This window comes from Asparagus officinalis, chromosome 9 (genome assembly GCF_001876935.1).
Source record: "Asparagus officinalis chromosome 9, Aspof.V1, whole genome shotgun sequence".
In the NCBI taxonomy this organism is placed as follows: Eukaryota; Viridiplantae; Streptophyta; class Magnoliopsida; order Asparagales; family Asparagaceae; genus Asparagus; species Asparagus officinalis.
The window spans coordinates 12,694,100-12,719,004 of record NC_033802.1 but is presented as its reverse complement, the minus strand read 5'-3'; the positions used below and the strand labels follow the sequence as shown (position 1 = coordinate 12,719,004).

General features: G+C 33.2%; 1 protein-coding gene across 1 annotated transcript; it reads left to right on the top strand.

Moving 5' to 3' along the window:
* On the top strand, positions 13,217 to 14,956 carry LOC109823213 (CBL-interacting protein kinase 17-like). Its single transcript, XM_020389499.1, has 5 exons — positions 13,217 to 13,389; positions 13,485 to 13,605; positions 13,696 to 13,749; positions 13,858 to 13,983; positions 14,867 to 14,956. The coding sequence occupies exons 1-5, from the start codon at positions 13,217 to 13,219 to the stop codon at positions 14,954 to 14,956; spliced, it is 564 nt and encodes a 187-aa protein (XP_020245088.1).

Here is a 24,905-nt window from a genome sequence, read left to right as displayed (position 1 = left end):
AACATTTTTGTATGTAACTTCCACAAAACTCGTTTCCAAAAGCTTAGTACCTTCCGTAGCTCACAAGAGATTTCTTCAAATTTTGTGCATCGCTAAAAACTAAGATAGTGAAAATATCGAGTTGAATAGTAAACTTCAGACGCTCTTAAAATAGCGAAGCTTCGGTGGCCGCAGACAACTCGATTGCTTTGATTAGAAACTTTCGACCATATGTATTCCTTGGTTCTTTTAAATATGCCCAAGTCCCCTCCTTTTTTGTGTCTTCTATTCATGCATCATCAACCCACGACAAGTATCCCTTCACCGTCCTTACTACATCTTCCATCTGTTGGTACTTCAAGGCGCTTTTACTTTGCTGAGCGAGGGTGTTTATTTAGTTGTAAGTGAAAATTGTAAGTATGAAAGTCGCTTATTCTTGAGACTTCACTTGTTTGTTTTTATTGAAAGTGATAGTGAAAGTGAGATCCAAAATATAGTTCACATTAGATTTTTTGCAATTTCAACATCCCCTAAAAAAGTACAGAAGTGAACTATGAAAGTGAAAAGTGGGGACCACATTATATTAAATAATTAATATATCAGATTTGTTTCATCTTCAATGATATTTCATGTCCTCTAATTTTTCTCCCATGCCTCTTTTCTCTTCTCGCTGTATTTTCCCCCTTTTTATTTTTTACCTCCATAGAACTAATCCTACTGTTTTCCCCCGCGTTTTGAATATTATTCTCATCATTTTTTGTTGCAACATTAGTTTGAAATATGTCACTGATATGTGTTTTCATTGAAAATAAATAATTGGGTTATTTACATTTTGTAGCTTGGGTGTTCTTTGGGATTCTCTCATCTCCATTTGCAAGTATTACAAAAATAATTTGATCATAATGTTAATAATACCAAGAATTTCTTTTTTACTGAAATTTTACCAGTGAGATTATACTAGAACTATCCATGATGATTGCTTAGTTTTGGGTATATATGTCTTAGGTTTTATTTATTTTGTTAAATTAGTGCTAATGACTACATGATCTCAGTTCTGGATATGGTTCAAAATGGTAAATAGAGAAGGAGATTGATTTAAAGAAAAACATGATTTTTTAATATATAAATAAATAAAATAATGTTGCCACATCATCCTCACTTTTCAACTTTCAACAATAACTTGTTTTTGCAAACAAACAATGTATGTCACTTGTATGCTGACTTAGATGCATTTTCGCACTTTTAAAAAAAATTATTTTCATACTTTTAACTCAGTTGCAAGTAGACAAACACCCCCTGAGTTGCATTTGGATAAGTGTGATCTAGTTGGGCTTGGGATAAAGCATTGTGTTTAATTTTTAACTGGACTTGTTTGGACTTTAACTAACTGGCCCAATGGGCTCAACTAATTGGCCAAAGATTGTTGCTGGACTCTAAAAATATCTCATTTTATATTAGGAACTAGTAGAGAGTTTCTCATTTTCAAATCTCTAACGCCTCATTTGGTATGCGGGGATGAGTGGGAATGAGATGCAATTCCAACTCTTTATTCATGCGTACCAAATACGATATATTTTTAGACGGTAGAATTAATATTCCCACTTCTTATCAATTCTCACTTTATGTGGGAATTGTCATTCCCAATCATTTAACAATGAATTGATATTCTCACTTAAGTGAGAATAAAATAATCAAGTAATTTTCGATTATGCTCTTCTTAAAAGATACCAATAGATATAAATTCTCATATGAAAAATTATTTCTATAGAAATAATATCATTAGCTGCTCGTACAAATAAATTCTCATATGAAAAATTATTTCTATAGAAATAATATCATTAGCTGCTCGTACAAATATACAAATAGATGTAAAATATTAATAATATCATTAGCTGCTCGTACAAATATACAAATAGATGTAAAATATTAAAATACTATTCTTTGTTCGAATTTGCCTTAGTTCCATTGCGTCTGCAGTAGAAAAATCTCGTCTTCGACTCGACACGACTCGGTTAAGTAACCATTATTTCTTTTTAAAAATTGTATGTGTGGCTAATCTTTACAGTAATTTTTTTATCTTTTGGCGACTCGGTTGCATAATCTATTGGCAATTAGGTTAGTAAATATATTATCTTTGGATGTATGATTTGAAGTTCCATTGAAGCATATATGCCTAATTTTTTCAGTGATTTTTCAAAGCACTCACAACGAGAAATAATGTGCTTAATTAATGAGATTGAAACTTTAAATTTTGATTAGAGGTTAACATATTTTCTATTCATTGAAACTTTCTAGGTTAACATGTTTTCTATTCCTAATCAATTTTTTGAAAGTTAAAGGCACATTTGAAATTTCATAGAAATTTTATATACAAACTAAAAGTTAACCTATTTTTCCAATCCTTTTTAAATTTTAGTTTTTTTCTTTTGATCTCTCTCTCTCTTCATGCATGCATATGGAATTCAGTCATAAATCATGTAGCATGCATATAGAATTCAGTCTAGTGTATACTTGTGCACAACGATACTAGTAGCATTAGCTGCTCGTACAAGTAATAGATATGTAGTATTAGAAGTTAGAAATATAGAATTATAATTATTTATAATAAAAAATAATTTCTATAAAAATTATTTTTTAATTTGTAAGCCAAAAATCTGAAATTGTTGCTGAGGCGGTGTACCAAAATATAACTATCAACTGAAAAATTATTTCTATAAGAAAAAATATCATTTCTATAAAAAAATTCTAAAAAAATTATTTAGTCATTTTTTAAAAAAAATTGTGTTTTTAAAATTCTGTATTTTTGTAAGGGCATTATTAGAAAACTAAATTTTATTTTTAATTGTGAACAATTGATACCAAATATGGGAATGAGAATAAGATTGACATTCCCATTTTATTCTCTAAACGCGTCCAAATATGATAATGAGAATGTGCATTCCACTGCCGCATCTATTAAATAATTATTATATCAGATTTGTTTCATCTTCAATGATATTTCATGTCCTCTAATTTTTCTCCCATGCCTCTTTTCTCTTCCCGCTGTATTGTCCCCCTTTTTATTTTTTTACCTCCATAGAACTAATCCCACTGTTTTCCCCCGCATTTTGAATATTATTCTCGTCATTTTTCGTTGCAACGGTAGTTTAAAATATGTCACTGATATTTATGTTTTCATTGAAAATAAATAATTGGGTTATTTACATTTTGTAGCTTGGGTGTTCTTTGGGATTCTCTCATCTCCATTTGCAAGTATTACAAAAATAATTTGATCATAATGTTAATAATACCAAGAATTTCTTTTTGCTAAATTTTGCCAGTGAGATTATACTAGAACCATCTATGATGATTGCTTAGTTTTGGGTATATATGTCTTAGGTTTTATTTATTTTGTTAAATTAGTGCTAATGACTGCATGATCTCAGTCCTGAATATGGTTCAAAATGATAAATAGAGAAGGGGGTTGATTTAAAGAAAAACATGGTTTTTTAATATATAAATAAACAAAATAATGTTGCCACATCATCTTCACTTTTCTACTTTCAACAATAACTTGTTTTTGTAAACAAATAATGTATGTCACTTGTATGCTGACTTGGATGCATTTTCACACTTTAAAAAAATCATTTTCATACTTTCAAGTCAGTTGCAAGTAGACAAACACCCCCTAAGTTGCATTTGGATAATTGTGATCTAGTTGGGCTTGGGATAAATCATTGTGTTTAATTCTTAATTGGACTTGTTTGGACTTTAACTAACTAGCCCAATGGGCTCAACTAATTGGCCAAATAATGTTTTTGGACTCTGAAAATTTCTCATTTTGCTAATGACTGCATGATCTCAGTCCTGAATATGGTTCAAAATGATAAATAGAGAAGGGGGTTGATTTAAAGAAAAACATGGTTTTTTAATATATAAATAAACAAAATAATGTTGCCACATCATCTTCACTTTTCTACTTTCAACAATAACTTGTTTTTGTAAACAAATAATGTATGTCACTTGTATGCTGACTTGGATGCATTTTCACACTTTAAAAAAATCATTTTCATACTTTCAAGTCAGTTGCAAGTAGACAAACACCCCCTAAGTTGCATTTGGATAATTGTGATCTAGTTGGGCTTGGGATAAATCATTGTGTTTAATTCTTAATTGGACTTGTTTGGACTTTAACTAACTGGCCCAATGGGCTCAACTAATTGGCCAAATAATGTTTTTGGACTCTGAAAATTTCTCATTTTATATTAGGAACTAGTAGAGAGTTTCTCATTTTCAAATCTCTAATGCCTCGTTTGGTGCACGGGAATGAGTGGGAATGAGATGCAATTCCAACTCTTTATTCATACGTACCAAATACGACGTATTTTAGACGCTACAATTAATATTCCCACTTCTTATCAATTCTCACTTTATGTGGGAATTGTCATTCCTAATCATTTAACAATAAATTGATATTCTCACTTAAGTGGGAATAAAATAATCAAGTAATTTTCGATTATGCCCTTCTTAAAAGATACCATAGATATAAATTCTCATATGAAAAATTATTTCTATAGAAATAATATCATTAGCTGCTCGTACAAATATACAAATAGATGTAAAATATTAAAATACTATTTTTGTTCGAATTTGACTTAGTTCCATTACATTTGCAGTAGAAAAATCTCGTCTTCGACTCGACGCAACTCGGTTAGGTAACCATTATTTCTTTTTAAAATATGTATATGTGGCTAATCTTTACCTAATCTTTACAAAAACTTTTTATCTTTTGGCGACTCGGTTGCATAATCTATTAACAATTAGTTTAGTAAATATATTATCTTTGGATGTATGATTCGAAGTTCCATTGAAGCATATATGCCTAATTTTTTAGTAATTTTTCAAAGCACTCACAACGAGAAATAATATGCTTAATTGATGAGATTAAAAGTTTATATTTTGATTAGAGGTTAACATGTTTTCTATTCATTGAAACTTTCTAGGTTAACATGTTTTCTATTCCTAATCAATTTTTTGAAAGTTAAAGGTGCATTTAAAATTTCATAGAAATTTTATATACAAACTAAAAGTTAACCGATTTTTCCAATCCTTTAAAATTTAGTTTTTTCTTCTGATCTCTCTCTCTCTTCATGCATGCACATGGAATTCAGTCATAAATCATATAGCATGCATATAGAATTCAGTCTATTGTATACTTGTGCACAGCGATGCTAGTAGCATTAGCTGCTCGTACAAGTAATAGACATGTAGTATTAGACGTTAGAAATATGAAATTATAATTATTTATAATCAAAAATAATTTCTATAAAAATTATTTTTTAATTTGTAAACCAAAAGTACGAAATTGTTACTGAGGCGGTGTACCAAAATATAACTATCAACTGAAAAATTATTTCTATAAGAAAAAAATATCATTTCTACAATTTTTTTCTAAAAATGAATTATTTAGTCATTTTTAAAAAAAATTTGTGTTTTCAAAATTCTATATTTTTGTAAGGGCATTATTAGAAAACTAAAATTTATTTTTAATTGTGAATAATTGATGCCAAATATGGGAATGAGAATAAGATTGACATTCCCGTTTCATTCTCTAAACGCGTCCAAATATGATAATGAGAATGTGCATTTCATTGCCGCATCTATTACATTTCATTCCTACCTTCTTTCCATTCTCACTTGATTCCATTCCTGCGTACCAAATGAGACGTAATATGTTTTTGTTTTTTTTTCCAAGAAAAGCATGTCTCTTCATCTTATTGTATTTGTGTTTATTATTTTAGATTTTATGTTCTAAATGACACTTAATTAAAATTTATGTAGTATTAAGCTTTTTAATATACTAGTATAATGCTCATGCTTTGCACGTAAATAAACATGTTTTAAATTTTGAATTTTTTATTGAATGGTTAAACTATATATGTGTTAATAAATAAAATTTTATAATAAGATTACTTATGAAGAAATGTATGAATTAATTACTATTGTGTAGTTATTTTAATTAAATATTTTTTTAGAATGATACGCCAGGTGCTAACATTTTTTTCAAATAAGTGTTAGCCCTTATGTTTTGATGATGTTCTTACAACCACCATTATTGGTACTAATGGCTTATTGAGTGAAATTGTAGTAAATCTATTTGTCAAGCTCGTTAGTGCCATCAATGGAGGATGGATGGAATATATGCTACAAAGATAATATCCAAAGGAGGAGGAGGCCAAGAGATGAAGCAACGTTAATTCAAGAACGAAAAACTCGAATAAAAGCTTCATCCGATTCAAGCTAATCAAAGCTCAAGTATTGCTTTAAATATGAGGATATTAGCTTTCTTTTATGTTTCTCTCTAGTGCTAGAATGTAGGCAAAGAGTCACTATGTTTACATGAAGCTATTGGGATTTACACACATGTTTTCTTTCTTAAACTTTTAAGCCGTTTTCACAAAACCTTATTTTTCACAAATACGAGAACCTATCTGCAAAATTCTTTCTTCAAACAGTTTGTTTTTAGTATCAAAAACATTTTACAAAGTTTCAGATTTTTCAGAGGTCAAATAAATATTCTACAAATATTTTAACTTGGTCAAAAACATGTTTTCCAGCATATGTCAGAAAGCGGTCGACCGGATCGGTCGACCGCACATATCATCTTTTCTTACTGGTTTCCAGAGAGGTCGTCGGTCGACCGGGCCGGTCGACCGAATTCTCGATTTTTATATCGGTCGACCGATCCGGTCGACCGACAGTGTTTCTGCTGGTTTTCTTATTTTTCTGAAGCAGCTCACGGTCGACCGAAATTTTCGGTCGGTCGACCGACGTGATTTTCGGTCGACCGAACGATATTTCGGCCGACCGCTTTTTTCCCTTCAGTCAACACGAGATTTTTTAAAACGGTCATTTTTATTTTCGATTGTCGTGCTTTCACTCTTTTGTGCTTGGCTCAGTCTGAGCTAAGACTCTGTAAAGGGGATTATCTTCCTAAACAGGAAGATTGGGTTTGGTTTTTAAAATTGTTTTAATCTATTCTATAAAAACCCTACTGCTGCTTCTTCTTCCTTGAGCAAAACGTTTGAAAAACCAGAGAGAGTATTTTCTGTTTCTGCTGAGAAAATTTTCAAATCAGTCTTGCTTTCTTCTCTGTGGTTTTGTGTGAGCTCACCTCCCAGCTTCAGTAATTTGTTCTCTTTGCCATAGGGGCTTTGTAAGAGAGAGTTCTACATCTGTTATCTTGTGCTGTGTAGTTGAGATCTTGAGTAAGATCTACTGTGAGGGAGTGATCTGTTGAGATCAAACTGTGTAGTGAGAGAGATCGTGTGGGATCGCTGTGTAGACGAAGTTCCGGCTTCCAAACCGGCTGTGTAGTGGATTTCTCCTCGAGAGTGGGGAGCGGGGACGTAGGCCAGAGGGCCGAACCTCGTTAACACATCGCGCGTCAAGGATAACGATTCCTAACCCTCTCTTATTTACCTTGTTTGCATCTATTTACCGTGAATTGCTTGTTGTGTGTTTTAAACTGCATATTAGAGCCTTTTGACCCTAATCACCCCCCCTCTAGGGTCCAACAATAAGTACCCCAAATCTAATATTATTCTTACATTATGCCAATTTTATAAGTTTTCTTAAATATGCCCCTCCAGTTTGAACGTTGTTACTTAATTCTAAATTAACTAAACTGCGTTAATCTTGCTAACTTTTTCCTGATGTTCCCTATATAGTTACACTTAATACCTATAATTGTAGTAATTACTTCTCATTATAATTATTTAATAGGTTAAGTTACACTAAACCCTTATGAACTTTTAGCCCATATGAACTTTCAAAATCACACTAAACCCCTAACGACTTTTCTATTTCAAAGAAAACCCCTAATAACTTTCTAAAATTTGCAAATAACACCTATAAATTAGAACCAAAAATGGCATAAAAGGCAATTTGATAGTTATTGGAGGTTTGGTGTAATTAATCTAAAAGATATTGGGGGGCCTTCTACAAAAGTTATTAGTGATTTAGTGTGATTTTGAAAGTTAATAGGGTCTATTTATTGTAAAATGATGAAAGTTCATGGGGGTTTATTGTAATTTACCTTATTTAATATTATAATTCTTAGTTCAAGTAAAAATAGTTATACTATCTTTATATTATAAATATTTATCTAATTTTAATTTTTTTAATTATGCATTTAAATAATTTAGTACTATGAATATTTTATAAATTGTTATTACACTATCATAAGTAATTAATAGTACTATTATTAACATTAAATAAATTTTTTGAAATTTTAGTTTTCAATTATTACCAAGTATAAATTATTCAGTATTATGTAATAATCTTTGAGCAAATACTCAAAAAAAATTATTAAATTATTTATTCAATTATGTAATAATATAATACTAAATAAATAGTGTAATTCATAATGTATGTGATATTATTAAAATAATTACATTATTTATGTGATTATATATTTATTCTATTTATTTTATTGATCATTGAATTATAGTATAATTCTTAATAGTATTTAGTAATATATTATTCTATTTACACTATTATTTTAATTATTTTATTATAATTCATAAATAATTATTATAATAATTTAATTTGTTACTACTAATAACTAATAATTGTATATACTTATTTTATAAATTATTATATTATATTACTTTTAAAAAATTAATACTTATAATATTATTGATAATTATAATTATTTAGAATGCTAAGGAGGTTCATAATTAATAAAGAGGTTATATTTATTTATGATAGATAAATTAGAGATAATGACATAGTTAGAATTTATCAAAATTTGAGAGGGCAAAAAAGGAAATTAAAAGTTTTAACACCTCAATCCTCTTTTTATAGTTGTATAGATGTATAGATAGATAGATATAGATATAGATTAATGGAGATCTATGGCCTCTTCATGATATTGGATACATGTATCCACAAATATTCATATCCATAGAAACTATACTTTTATTTTACATGTTATTTTCTCATTTGTGATAGGCTTATTTTTCATCTTGATACCCAAAGTTTATCCATTTTTTCTTTGTTACCTCAAAGTATTTGTTTTTAACATCTTGATACCTCAATATTCCAGTATCATTCACTTTGAATTTCTTTCTAAACTTCATCACAATTTTTGTTTTAATTCGTCCATGCACTTAGTACATGATTTTTTTTTAGATCCAATTTACTTAGTTGTTAGGTATCTAAGCAACCAAATGTTCCTATTGCTCATTCCCCTAGGTCCTTGCAAAGCATTATACAGATTACTATTTGGCCTGAACTACTATCAAAACAATTAAATATTACTACAATTTTTTTCCCTTTCTTTTTACTCTTGGTTTTCTGATACTTTTTCATGAAGTGGATAGTAGGCATGACATGTGTTCATGCGTTTGCCATAATGCAACTCAAACTGTTTTTGCATGTTTGGCAGAAAAACTAAAGAAATCTAAATGGGATATCTAAGTGAAATGAGATCGAAACTTTGGGGTATCGAAATGTTAAAATATTTTTGGGGTATCAAATTGATAAAAATGGTAAATCATGGCCCTTGGGATACCAAAGCGAAAATAAAACCTCTTTAGAGCATATGTGGCAAGTTGTCAAAGTGGCACATAATCCATATATAAGCCACTTTTGACTTGTTTGGCAAATAACTTATATGTGACTTACAAAGTACTTTGGCATGTTTGATGAATAGCTTACTTTGACTTATATGCCACTAAAAAAATAAGTGAGGGTACACCAACTTATTTTTTTGGTGGTTTACAAAGTAAGGAAGGAGGGCACAACTAATACCAATGAGAATGGACTAGCTTTTGAAGGTTCTAATCGAGGGAGGAGTAATAAAAGATGTGACAGTTATCGAGAAAGATCATGATCTCGGATCCAAGATGACAACGAGAAGGAGTGCTACTATGAAGAGAAAGGTCACGTTCAGTTTAGATGTTCCTAGATGTGAGATAATATGAAGAGCATTAAGCAATTGAAGCTTCAAGAAAATAGGAAGGAGAACTCTCTGATGGTTGTGTGTGATGAAGATGTAGTGTTAATGACATAGAGTGCTGGTACTGATGTGAGTAATACTTGGGTGTTAGATTCTAAAGCCACTATGCATGTTTTCAACAAACCAACATTGTTTCGACATATTGAAGATGAATGAAGAACTTGTTGACAACGAGAAGATGAAGGCTAAAGGTATATGGAGTGTTCTCCTCAAGTTTCATAATGACAACGTCAGAATTCTTCATCATGTGATATATTTTCCTTCATATGTTGCCAATTTAATTTCACTGGGATAGATGACATCTCGTGGGTACAAGTATATGAGTGAAAGAGAGTGGTGTTAAGTGTATAAAAATAGTGATTTAATTTTGCAAAGGAGGAAGAATAGCAAACATTTTTGTAATTTAGATGGGCATTCTATCAATGGTATAGGTACTATTCTCAAACTCTTGTCCACAAGGGAGAGGTGAAGTACAAGAACAAAGTGAGTTTTTCTACATCTGTTGAGATACATAGAATTTTTTTTGTCGAGAGAGGATATGTTGGGTGTTAAACTCCAAATTGGATCTGGATTTGAAGACTAGGCACAGTCCTAGTAATTTTTCTGGTGGGCAAGTTAGGGGTATCTATAAAATGATAACCTAATATAGGTAGGGTTTTGAGAAAAAGAGTTTGAATTCTATGCTAATTAGAAAGTTAGGCTAGAGATAAAGTTTTGATTTGTCTATATAAAGTCTTCTATTATTAGAGGAAAAACTAAGAAGAAAAGACGAGCTGCTGCTCTTATAATCTAAGTCATCAGAGGGTGTAAACGGATTCAAGAATAGTGTGCGAGAGAAGAGAGCTTCACAATATTTATTCGTGCAAAGGATTGCAACTGGGGGAGGGTTTCACAGTTTCTGTTCATCCAAAAGATAGTATGGAGATGACTTTAGAGAGAATATTAGAGTTGATTACGTATATGAGTCGAAAGATTGAGAGATGAGAATTAAGTAGTTCCTCTTAAAGTTCTCTTTGATACATAGTATATTTCTTCTATTGTTGACCTGTAGAGGAAGATCGAAGTTGGACGACTGAACCACGTAAATCTTAGTATTTTTCTTAATTGGGAGTGTTTTCTATCTCATGATTGCGAGTTGATTTTTGGGTGGCGAAAACTGTGGTAAGGGATGACTTAAATCCCCAACCACAAGGTTTGACCGTGCAAAATATTAATATACCCCTCATCATTTCAAAAAATTCCACACCCCATTTGTCTTTTCCCCATATCATTGAATGTATTTTGGTCATAGTGGCTTATAAGCCACATATTTGTCAAACACTTTACTTTTAAAAATAAATTACAATCCACTAAATTTTTAACACTTGGACTTATAATTAACTTGACCTATAATATATTTGTGGATTATAGGTGGATTATAATCCCACTCGGCCAAGCATGCTCATACTCACCTAGCTCTTGTGCCAATTACATTATTGGCCTGTTTGGATGGAGAGTAGAGAAGGAGAGGGGAAGAGAAATTTAATTTTAACATCGTTTGAGAGTTCCATTTAGGAGAATAGAGGAGGCCAATGTAGGAAAAATTGAGCCAAAATCTTATAGTCCAAATTGTGGGGGTGTTTGTTTAGTTGTAAGTGGGTTGAAAGTATGAAAGTGACTTTTTTTGTAAGTGGGTTAACGCATCCAAGTCAGCATACAATTGACATACATTGTTTGTTTACAAAAACGGTTAACGCATCCAAGTCAGCATACAATTGACATACATTGTTTGTTTACAAAAACTAGTTATTGTTGAAAGTAGAAAAGTGAGGATGAAGCATACAATTGACATACATTGTTTGTTTACAAAAACTAGTTATTGTTGAAAGTAGAAAAGTGAGGATGACGTGGCAATATTATTTTAATTTAATTATATATTAAAAATCATGTTTTTATATAAATTGCTTCCCATCTCTATTTATCATTTTGAAACATATCCAGTACCGACATCATGTAGTCATAAACAGTAATTTAACAAAATAAATAAATCCTAAAACATATATACCCAAAACTATGTAATCATCATGAATAGTTCTAGTATAATAATCTTATTGATAAAATTTTAGCAGAAAAATCATTAAAAAATATTAGCTAATGATCCTTTTTTAATGTTAGCAAATGGGAATGAGAATCACAAAGAAAATACTTGCTGCAACCAAAGAATATCCAAGATACAAAATGTAAATAACCCAATTACTTATCTTCAATGAAAACAGCAAAGCCATTGACATATTTCAAACCATAACTGCAACCAAAGATGATGAGAATAATATTCCAAACAAAAATTACAATTCCATTCGTAGGATAATAAAGTTTCCAAACCAACCAATCCTGCTTATCAAACTCCAAATAAATAGAAAAGAGTTCTAAATTTAAGTAAATAGTGATCAACTCTAAAGTAATTCCACAAGCTAATTTACAGGTTACTTTCAAACAAACTAGTACTACTGTAAAAAACATACTAACTCATTGTACTACTGTAGGAAACATACTAACTCATATTTCGCTAAAGCCCTTCATGTTTTTGATATAGTCATTTACAATCTTCTTTTGTCTTGTAGGAAGCTTTGCAATGAATGTTAACGCTTTATGCTCACTATCTGCATAATGCTCAAAAATGGCATCCAAATCATCCTCGTTGTGCCCTTCAATAGCCATGATGACCTTATTAAGTTTAAGCCTCCAATCTTCAGGCGTAGCGTTTTCAATTGCTTTGGTAATGAAAGTAAGACCTTCCTTTAGTTCTTGGACATCATTTCTTGAATCATTTGATTTCTTCCCCTTTGAATGCTTAGCCTTCTTACAATTTTTTTGAGGAGTTGTACCATTATTGACATTCTGCTTTTCATTAGCACCATCAATGACATCGCCATCATCAGTCATTGTTATCAGAAATCCACCGTTAATGTCCTTGTTACTAGATTCGTCATGGCCTCCAAATGAATCATATATGTTCTTTCTAAATGATCCAGTGGAAAAATCCTCCCTGCATACAATCTTCATCTCCTCATAAAAATGGAATTGGACAATTGAGATATGTCCTTCTTGTTTCATGAGCCTGAAAGCAATATGACAAATAAATTTAGATATTATATTTATGAGAAAGTTTAATATTGAAAAGAAACTTACAAACACCTTAACACAACATATTTATCAACCATATTAAAAGAAATACACTTGTATATAACATTACTCATGGTCTTTGTCAGTTACCTCAACTATAAGAACAGAAAATCAAACCATTACGAAATGAGCTACTTACATCCTAATATGCAGCAGTTAAATACTTCAAACTTAATTGAGAAGCATGTGATGATCTCCAACAAGTTAAAGCTAGTTGCTTATAAAATGAAAACTTCCAGAAGCAAGTGCTAACCAGTCAGGCATCAAAGGGAAGACTTTCAGAACGTGAATGCCGGAGACTTTTTCAACAACTAATTGATGCTATTAGTTATTGCCACAGCAGAGGGGTTTATCACAAGGACTTGAAGGTACTTCACAAGCCTAACAAGCAAAAAATAATTCAGAAGGCTAACATTAAGATATCAGATTTCGGTCTGAGTGCTTTACCACAACATCTTAAGGTATATTACTTCAAGATAATCTAGTAATTATTTATAATCATGCTCCAGTTCCTCTTAATAGCATCTTACTGAAGCCCTGTTATATTTCAGAATGATGGATTTTTGCATACAACCTGCGGGAGTCCGAATTACATTGCCCTTGAGGTGAGAACTTGTATATAATCAGGTTTCGTGTCCTTAGACATTAAAATATTTTGGTTTATTAATTAATTTGATATTAGTTGCTCAATTCTTGTCTCCATTTATTTTTAGGTCCTTTTAAATAGAGGATATGATGGTGCAATGTCAGATATTTGGTCTTGTGGTGTGATCCTCTATGTCATTCTTACTGGATCTCTTCAATTCGATTTTAGAAACATGCATGTTCTTTATCAGAAGGTATATGCATCTTTGAATACCTTAACCTTTTCTAAAAACCTTTCTAATTGTTTCCCCTCTATACATAAAAATGCATTGATTTCCTTATATTATTGTTATTGTGTTTCAAACTGACAACACCATTTTGTTCATTGATGGCAGACTGATGAGGGTGATGATTATGAAATGAAAACGTCCAGAAGCAAGTGCTAACCAGTCAGGCCAGACCAACTATAATCATTCTCTAAGCCAATAAATAGTAGCCTATTGCACTTTGGCGTGGAAATTAGTTGTCATGAGATAGATATCATATGTTATCTCATATGTTAACAGTGGAAAAAAAAATAACAGTAGGAAAAAGCATGTGACAGATAAAACTATACAAACCTGGCAAAAATTATCTTATATGTTAATAGTAGGAAAGAATAAGTAGGAAAAAGCATGTGACAGATAAAACTATGCAAACCTAGCAAAAGTTATCTCATATGTTAACAGTAAAAAAAATAAGCTTTGGATTGAGGTTAGACAACATACCAACACATAAGTTTTATAAGTGAGATTGTCGAGGATTATCATTTTTTTATCCTCATCCCAACCAACTCCACTTATTTTATCTCTACAATGACAAATATCCTTCCACTTAGCTTTGAGGCCACGAAGATGATTCTCCAGATTTAACAGTGTAATACTTTGATTAATTTTTTGATTTACAGCAGCAACAACATCAATTAAAACGAGCTTTTTGAATGTTTTTTGGCTTTTGTTTCCATTAGCAGCTTATTCAGCGAGAAATTCCAAGAGAAAACCACTTTCCTCTTTGCTCCAGCGTTTGTTCGGAGTTCCACAGCCCTTCATACCTCTTTCTCCTTTTGTTTCATTTTTACTCTTTTTGTATTTCTTACAGATAGGTTCATCAGGGATAGCTTACCTTCCTCTTCATCTTCAATACGAATTGGCTCCTTATATTGTGGTTTCATCATCTCTTGAGAACTAGCAAACATTGCATGATACAAAGCATTTTGATATGTGGGATCTCTGATTCCTCCGAGAATAGGTGTAAAAGGATTTGCTTGACTTTCAATTTGACTTAGAGATGCAGGTATCCCTTGACTCCAATCAGTGGAATCTTGACTTAACCCCATTTGGCATAAGTTTTTATATGGAGCCCCAGCCATGTCCTAAGCAAGTGAACATAATTATAAATTTTACATATGAAACTATTGATCATATAACATAAAAAGATAAAAAAAATGTTGATCTAATTTATCTAAACTCAAAAAGATAAAGATCACATATTTATACCAAATTCCTACATTGTTCTAAAGACAAAAATAAAAGAAAATAACATTCTTGAAGCAACGACTCAAAATATATCACTAAAAGTACTACAGTCGATTGACTAAACAAAAATAAAAACTACTTCTTTTGTAGTAAGTTATCCCTCCTCCATGTTTCCAGTTTGATAAGTTTGACAGTAATTATGCCACATTGCTTGAGCTATATTTTCTCTCTTCTCATTCCACATTCTATTCTGATCATGTTGCTCACGTTGAGTAAGATTGGTTGCATAGGATTGAGTTTCACTATAGAGCTCTTCTTCACTTGCTTCATTCTCATATGCTAAATTTGCAAAATAGTCATCATCATCATTCTGTAGGATATAATTATGCAAAACACAACATATGAGAACTATATCAATTTGAGTCTCAAGAGGAAAGAATGGACGACTGCACAAGATTTTGAATCTATTTTTCAATATCCCAAAAGCAGCCTCAATTTTTGTTCGAAGACTTGAATGCCTCAAATTAAAAAGTTCTTTAGAATTTTTGGGTGTTCTGCCATGTTGTTCTCTCAAATGATATCGCACTGCACCATAAGGTACAATAAACCTCGACATTGTTGTATAGCCTGCATCAACAAGATAATACTTGCCTGCATTTTAATAAAATATATCATTAGTGATATAATATTTTATTTTAAAATATTTGACAGTAATTATGCCACATTGCTTGAGCTATATTTTCTCTCTTCTCATTCCACATTCTATTCTGATCATGTTGCTCACGTTGAGTAAGATTGGTTGCATAGGATTGAGTTTCACTATAGAGCTCTTCTTCACTAGCTTCATTCTCATATGCTAAATTTGCAAAATAGTCATCATCATCATTCTGTAGGATATAATTATGCAAAACACAACATATGAGAACTATATCAATTTGAGTCTCAAGAGGAAAGAATGGACGACTGCACAAGATTTTGAATCTATTTTTCAATATCCCAAAAGCAGCCTCAATTTTTGTTCGAAGACTTGAATGCCTCAAATTAAAAAGTTCTTTAGAATTTTTGGGTGTTCTGCCATGTTGTTCTCTCAAATGATATCGCACTGCACCATAAGGTACAATAAACCCCGGCATTGTTGTATAGCCTGCATCAACAAGATAATACTTGCCTGCATTTTAATAAAATATATCATTAGTGATATAATATTTTATTTTAAAATATTTGACAGTAATTATGCCACATTGCTTGAGCTATATTTTCTCTCTTCTCATTCCACATTCTATTCTGATCATGTTGCTCACGTTGAGTAAGATTGGTTGCATAGGATTGAGTTTCACTATAGAGCTCTTCTTCACTAGCTTCATTCTCATATGCTAAATTTGCAAAATAGTCATCATCATCATTCTGTAGGATATAATTATGCAAAACACAACATATGAGAACTATATCAATTTGAGTCTCAAGAGGAAAGAATGGACGACTGCACAAGATTTTGAATCTATTTTTCAATATCCCAAAAGCAGCCTCAATTTTTGTTCGAAGACTTGAATGCCTCAAATTAAAAAGTTCTTTAGAATTTTTGGGTGTTCTGCCATGTTGTTCTCTCAAATGATATCGCACTGCACCATAAGGTACAATAAACCTCGACATTGTTGTATAGCCTGCATCAACAAGATAATACTTGCCTGCATTTTAATAAAATATATCATTAGTGATATAATATTTTATTTTAAAATATTTGACAGTAATTATGCCACATTGCTTGAGCTATATTTTCTCTCTTCTCATTCCACATTATATTCTGATCTCGTTGCTCACGTTGAGTGAGATTGGTTGCATAGGATCGAGTTTCACTATAGAGCTCTTCTTCACTTGCTTCATTCTCATATGCTAAATTTGCAAAATAGTCATCATCATCATTCTGTAGGATATAATTATGCAAAACACAACATACGAGAACTATATCAATTTGAGTCTCAAGAGGAAAGAATGGACGACTGCACAAGATTTTGAATCTATTTTTCAATATCCCAAAAGCAGCCTCAATTTTTGTTCGAAGACTTGAATGCCTCAAATTAAAAAGTTCTTTAGAATTTTTGGGTGTTCTGCTATGTTGTTCTCTCAAATGATATCGCACTGCACCATAAGGTGCAATAAACCCCGGCATTGTTGTATAGCCTGCATCAACAAGATAATACTTGCCTGCATTTTAATAAAATATATCATTAGTGATATAATATTTTATTTTAAAATATTTGACTATATTCTTTATATACCTAGCAGCACTTTTAGACCCATTGGTGGTTCTAAAGACAACGCATCTTTTAAGACAGTGAAATCCGCCACAGATCCCTCCCAACCGGCCAACACATAAGTAAATTGCTTATTAGGCAAGCATGCTGCAAGAACATTTTGAATAGTCCCACCCTTTCTTCCTATAAATCGAATAGCAATTTCCTCCGGAACACTAACTTCGATATGGGTACCATCAATGAGACCAATGCAATCCTATTTAGATTCAATATATTTTGTGAATGTATTAATTTCAACGTATAAAGTTATTTTATATTTACTTCTCATATTTCAAAGAATAGAATTTACCTTGAACCATGAGAACCAAGTTGAGGAGGAAGTGATCTCTTCTGACGTTTCATAATCAGGTTGTCGTACAAATAAATCCCTCACACCACAAATAGCGCGCAATACAAAATTGAAATATCTACTAATTGTCTCCCCTGATCGTATGAACTCAATCTTCATTACCCTATTCTTTACATTATGTCCGACTATGTGAAGAAACATTGCTAGTTGTTCCTCAATGGATACATTTATAGTGTCTTTTAATAATCCTTTATCTCTAAACATACTTGCTAGTCTAAAGAAAGGAACATGCGCCATTCTAAGATAACCTATGTATGTTGTATTCCCGCCATAAAATATTCTATGCATATGCACTTTTCTAAGTAGATCTCTGTACATAGAGGGTTCTCGACAAATGGCCATAAAATATTCTATGCATATGCACTTTTCTAAGTAGATCTCTGTACATAGAGGGTTCTCGACAAATGTGGTCCTTACAATCTAATATGAAAAAAATAGATCTCTGTACATAGAGGGTTCTCGACAAATGTGGTCCTTACAATCTAATATGAAAAAAATATAGTACGCCACTACACAAGTTGCTCCTGCATAAGCTGCTATTGCCCCTTGTAACAAGACGACATTGAGTATTGCGATCCATCTATATCAATTAAGCAAACGGAAAATAAGAATATACTTTATACATAAGTTGAAAATAAGAATAACATAACTGTTATAATGTAAGTAATTAGTTCAAATTTGAAGATTCATGAATTTGCATCGTAATATGTCATTGTAAATTGGTAGCACACACTAGTTTTCTTTACTTTATCAAATTTGAAGATTAATCGTAGAAAAAGTTATAGTTTCGATGTACGTATCATAGAAGATTTTAATTATTCAATCAAAAGTAAGATGATGTCGGAGATGGTCCTTAGCTAGAAGCCTATATTGTCTTTACATGCTAATACGTCACTCATTTCTGCAATGTTTTTATGCCTTAAAGTGTCATTAAGCATAAAAGAAACCTGCCATCCTGACTTCAACAAATCCAATGAACCCAACCAGTGCCCATGCCCAACGCAGGCGGTGGTATCCAAGCAGTTACATTAGCGACTAGTATCATCACAGAGTAGAAAATGAGAACCAACTCAAAAGGGTACAATCTTAAAGGCAAACAATAAGAGGCATAAAACAGTATGGAACCGTTTAGTTGGAATATCAAGTGAAAAATAATGTAATATAACCTTTTAACATCAAGAGTTTTAAATGAATTTCCAAGTAAATGGGGGCAAAAAAGATTAATAACAAAATTTAGGAGGGTAACCTCATCAGTGTCACTATCGACACACATAATTAAACTGTATAATGCAGCAAAGCTGCAACCACCCATCACATGATTAGAGCACTTGTTCAAGTTATTGAAAAGAAAACATTAATCCAGTTTCCAACACCACATATCTCATAACCATCAGAGGTTTTGGAGCAATATTCTTATGCATATGTATTGAAATCATTCTCCCATCACAATGAAATTCCCAAATGGTGAAGCCTTTGGCTTTAACAAACCACCACAAAGCAAGCGAATCACCACAAAGTGAGAAATGTACTACTACAGACACGATGATGCAGAACAATCAGAGAGAAAATTTTTGTTTTCCTTCTTCCAAAAATAGAAGAGCAGAGAAGAAGCAAGAAGGACCACAAGTCTAGAAAAGTGCATAGATGAGCAAACATCTAAAGCCATTACACAAATTTTGTGACAAAGTTATCTCATATGTTAACAGTAGAAAAAACACGAGTATCTTATTGATATGAATCCCTCACCAAACCCTAGAAATCAGTAAACAACAGCAGTAGAACAAATCCCAGAGATCACAAACCCAAATTCATCAATCTAAACTCCTAAATGACCGATGCAAAAATAATCAACAAATTCAAGGGAGAAACAACGACATCTAATTAACAAACGCAACAAAGAGAGAGTGAAACCCTAATCTGCATCTTTGACGATGACGAATCCGATCTGCAAGCGGACAAAGAGTGAGAAATCGAAGAGGAGAACGATCTCCAATGCATTGATCAAGAGAAAATTCTTACCTCTCTTAAGGATCTCAGGCAAAAATCCTCAACTTCACCGCACCGCTCAATTTTTTGAGCTTGATCCCACAAAAGATGCAGATTTTATACTAGAAATCAACACAAAGGCAGTTGGATCAATTATATAGAGGGAAATTTTTTTTGGGAAAAAATGCCGGGAAAATTGGTGGGATTATTTCTAAAGAGGTAAAAAAGGGGGAGAAATTTCGCGGGGAAGAGGAGAGAGGTGCGAGCGGAAATAGAAGAGTATAATGTTGTTGAAGACGAAAGCAATTAATATATGTGTTATTATAATTTTTTAAATGTGACGTGGGCTCCATTTTTTTCTCTTGCGACTCACTTCTGCGGTTTTATAAGGGAAGTTGAACTAGTAAAAAATCTTACGTGGATGCTTTTTTGATGTCACTTTCATAATCACTTTTAATAAAACAAACAAATTAAATCTAAAAAATAAGTAACTTTCGTACTTACAATTTTCACTTACACTTAAACAAGGGAAAATTGTGTCCAGGCCCCAAAAGTGGGAACTTCATGTGACAAGCCCCCTCGTATTTCTGCCCATGTGTATTAGCCCCAAATACGCACAGTATTTGTTATGGGACCCCTAACTACTCTTTTTCAGAAAAACAAAGGCGGAAGTTACGCTCTTGCCCTTCTGATGGGACTGTACTCGGTTAACGCGCCCCATCCTTATTCAAGTACTCTCTCTCTCTCTCTCTCTCTCTCTCTCTCTCTCTCTCTCTCTTCCACCTCTTCGTTGTCTCAGAAACTCGAGATTGTGTCCAATTTCTCACCGCCGTTCAACAGTTTTAGGGTTTTCGCCTGAATCACGTCGTCCAGGGAAGGATCATTTTCCGATTTCGAGGTCGACCACCGACGCGCCTCGAAAGGCCAAGACGTATCGTTTGGGCTTGAAAGCGCGGAGGAGGCGACGCAAACCCTAATGGAGATGCAAAAGGAGGCGATAGCACGTCGAGATAGCAAAAGACGACCCTCAACGGCCGAGCGTACCATCCAACCCTCCCCCAAAAAACAGTATGTTCTATGTTATCGAGAATCTGGGAAATTGACCTAATTTTGCGCAAATTCAGTTCATCTCAAAAATACCAGTTGTAGATGAGTACGCATGATGTAAGTGCTGGATTGATTCTAATGTTAGTTCTAGATTGATTCCAATGTTAGTTCTAGGTAGATTCAAATGTTAGTTCTAGGTTGATTCAAATGTTAGTTCTAGATGATTCCAATGTTAGTTCTAGGTTGATTCAAATGTTAGTTCTAGATGATTCCAATGTTAGTACATTGACTTCAATGTTAGTTCTAGGACGGAGATGTAAATGTAGATTTTGTTAGTTCTAATATTAGTCCGTTAGTTCTATTGATCCTACAAATTCGAATTGTTTTTACAGGGAAAATGTTGCACCTACAGGTGCGGCCGAGTCACGAAGGCTGACCGCCAATCTTGGGGCCTATTGGAAGTTCATGAAGAAAATAGCCCCGAAGATCAATCAGTATCATAGGGATGCCTACCGCGGTTCTGTGTTTGAGCACTATATTGTATTCGGTGCTCCTGCTCCCGATCTGCCCACTCTGGAATTGCTGCTGCGCTATTATGACGGAGACAAGAGCACATTTTCCATACCGGATTCAAATAGCGAGGCTGTTAGAAAGGTAAAATTTGATCTGCAATGGGTCCACAACCACACTCATTTTCCTATGAATGGTGAAGTTGTAAGTAACAATCGGGACTCAAACAGCAGAATATGGATGAAATACTTTGCAAATCTTTACATTTCTGAAGAAGGCAAGAGGTCGAAAAAACCAGAAACCTCCCAGCGCAAACACCTCGAAGGGCATCTGGAACGGTTAGTGGAATCAACAGAAACGGGGGATATCCAGGAATTTGTTTTGCTACAAATCCTGTACCAATGCTCTATGATATGGAGCCCCAGAGCAGGGGAAGGTATCCCTAGACCCGTACTCAGATATCTGGATAGCATTGAGAGGGTCAAGTCTGTTGCATGGGCCCGGTTCTTTTATGATGAAATTATCAGGGGCATTGGTGTTGCGCTGGAGGGAAAGAAGGAGCGAAAGAAGGCATATGTCCCAGGTTGCATGACACTACTATGTGTAAGTTTCATAATTTTACCTATATTATTTCATTCTAGTTCTGTCTTATTCCTAGCTTGTTGTAAATTAGGTTATGTTATTTCTATCTTATTTTATGTTAGTTCTACTATACAACACGTTATTTATGTTGTACAACATGTTATTCTACAACATGTTAGTTCTATTGACTGTTTTGTTAGTTCTAATGACTGTTTTGTTAGTTCTATTAACTGTTTTGTTAGTTCTAATGACTGTTTTGTTAGTTCTATTGACTGTTTTGTTAGTTCTATTAACTGTTTTGTTAGTTCTAATGACTGTTTTGTTAGTTCTATTGACTGATTAACTGTTTTGTTAGTTCTAATGACTGTTTTGTTAGTTCTATTGACTGTTTTGTTAGTTCTATTGACTGTTTTGTTAGTTCTATTGACTGTTTTGTTAGTTCTATTGACTGTTTTGTTAGTTCTATTGACTGTTTTGTTAGTTCTATTAACTGTTTTGTTAGTTCTACTGACTGTTTTGTTAGTTCTATTGACTGTTTTGTTAGTTCTAATGAGAGTTAGTTCTGAATGAGTACCATGTTAGTTCTATTGACTGTTTTGTTAGTTCTATTGACTGTTTTGTTAGTTCTAATGAGAGTTAGTTCTGAATGAGTACCATGTTAGTTCTATTGACTGTTTTGTTAGTTCTAATGAGAGTTAGTTCTGAATGAGTACCATGTTAGTTCTATTGACTGTTTTGTTAGTTCTAATGAGAGTTAGTTCTGATAGGTACCATGTTAGATCTATTTGCTGTTCTGATGAGAGTTATTTCTGTACAGTGTCATGCTAGCTCTAATGTGTAGCATGTTAGTTCTATGTGTTTACGTGTTAGTTCTAATGTTAGTTCTAATGTACAACATGTTAGTTCTAAGTGACTGTTTTGTTAGTTCTACTATCTGTTTTGTTAGTTCTATTGACTGTTTTGTTAGTTCTAATGAGAGTTAGTTCTGATAGGTACCATGTTAGATCTATTTGCTGTTCTGATGAGAGTTATTTCTGTACAGTGTCATGCTAGCTCTAATGTGTAGCATGTTAGTTCTATGTGTTTACGTGTTAGTTCTAATGTTAGTTCTAATGTGCAGCATGTTAGTTCTAAGTGACTGTTTTGTTAGTTCTACTATCTGTTTTGTTAGTTCTATTGACTGTTTTGTTAGTTCTAATGAGAGTTAGTTCTGATAGGTACCATGTTAGATCTATTTGCTGTTCTGATGAGAGTTATTTCTGTACAGTGTCATGCTAGCTCTAATGTGTAGCATGTTAGTTCTATGTGTTTACGTGTTAGTTCTCTTGCCCTACAGCTGCTGGTGGTGTAATCCCTGGTGTGATCTCTGGGGTCTCCTCCGAGATGGGAATGACTGGAATCACCGGTGGTGGTGTAACTGGCTGAACATGATTCGTCATCTGCTCCTTGAGTGCTGTTAACATGGTTGTTATAGGTGCCATGAGGTCTATAAGGTACTGCGGAGCCTGCTGCGGCTCTGGCGGGGCCTGCTGCTGCGCGGTTGGAGCCTGCTGCGGCTCTAGCTCCTCTTGCTCATCTCTCCTTGTACGAGGCCTACCACGTCCGCGTCCTTGTCCCGCCATCTAAAGTTCAGGCAGATGGTTTATAAGACACAGTATTGAGACCTCAGGCGAAAACATATTTAATAATAAATTATTCATGAAAATACTTTTAAATCAAAGTAAGGTAGTCAAAAAAAATTTTCCAAAATTTTTGAGATATACGCATATATCGTCCTCACTCATTCTAAGAAATTCTTATCGGACTCTATACATGAATCCTAGGAAACTCTATTCTACCTCCACGACTCAACACAGGATGATCCTAAGGATACTGGAACTAGAGCTCTGATACCAACTGTGACGCCCCTGTTTTCACACTTGGCTGCAGTCCAAGGTGAACCCAGAGATGTCAAACCTGTCATGCACCTCCACTGTGCAACAACATGTTTCACCAATCACAGTAATATCCTCTAGTGGAAACCAATATAAATGAAGGTACAAAACAGGCAAATAAGGGAAATAAATACTATAGACATGATACGGAAAGATATATCTCATAAATGAAATCATGTCCCAAATAAACTAAACTGGAATACAACTGATATACATCTGGAGTCTAAAATAACATGATATGTCTCAACATGAATCGATTAGAAATCGTACTAAGGCATATTGCCTTAACAATATGAGTACAAACTCAAATGACTAAATGGAAACATAAGATCACTGTGGAGTCCATACTAGTAAAAATACGCGACGGCGACTATGCAAGAACTCCGTCACCCTGCGACTCTCCGATGCTCTGAGCCGCCTGAAATGAGAAATAAAATAAAAGAAAAAGAACAACAACAAGAGCGTCAGAGCGCTACAGCAAGTTCACCTCCATCCGCCCCCAGGGAAAGGGCTACTAGATGATGAAGTGGAGGCTCTATCTATTAAGCATAGTCTACCTAGATCATTTTCCCTGTATCTAATGGAATTAATATTTAGAAACTTACAACTTGAGACGTAGTACGTCGAGCGAAATAATCCAAACAAGGAAACCCTCATGTATATACCGTATGTCTCAAATAGTAAATAACTAAATATTAACCCTGAACTAAGCAATCAAAATATAATTGGAAAGTAAAGCATCATAATAGACATCAGCATATGTATCTCGTGTACTCGTATAGCAAAGTATCTCAACAATGAGTAGAAACACTTTTGGCATCCGCCAAATACTCATGTAAATAGTTTATAATATTATCATTCTGAACTTCTTCCAACTCATCGCATTATCACGCGGATCGACAAATAGGTATCATCGCATCATAGTGCGGATCGACAAATATG

Bases quoted from the DNA above. Each gene is read 5' to 3' on its own strand.
- LOC109823213 (XM_020389499.1), top strand. From the start codon at position 13,217: ATGGTCTTTGTCAGTTACCTCAACTATAAGAACAGAAAATCAAACCAT. The intron at 13,390-13,484 runs GTGCTAACCAGT...TTATTGCCACAG, and splicing joins ATGAAAACTTCCAGAAGCAA to CAGAGGGGTTTATCACAAGG. The intron at 13,984-14,866 runs GTATATGCATCT...TATTTCTTACAG, and splicing joins TGCATGTTCTTTATCAGAAG to ATAGGTTCATCAGGGATAGC.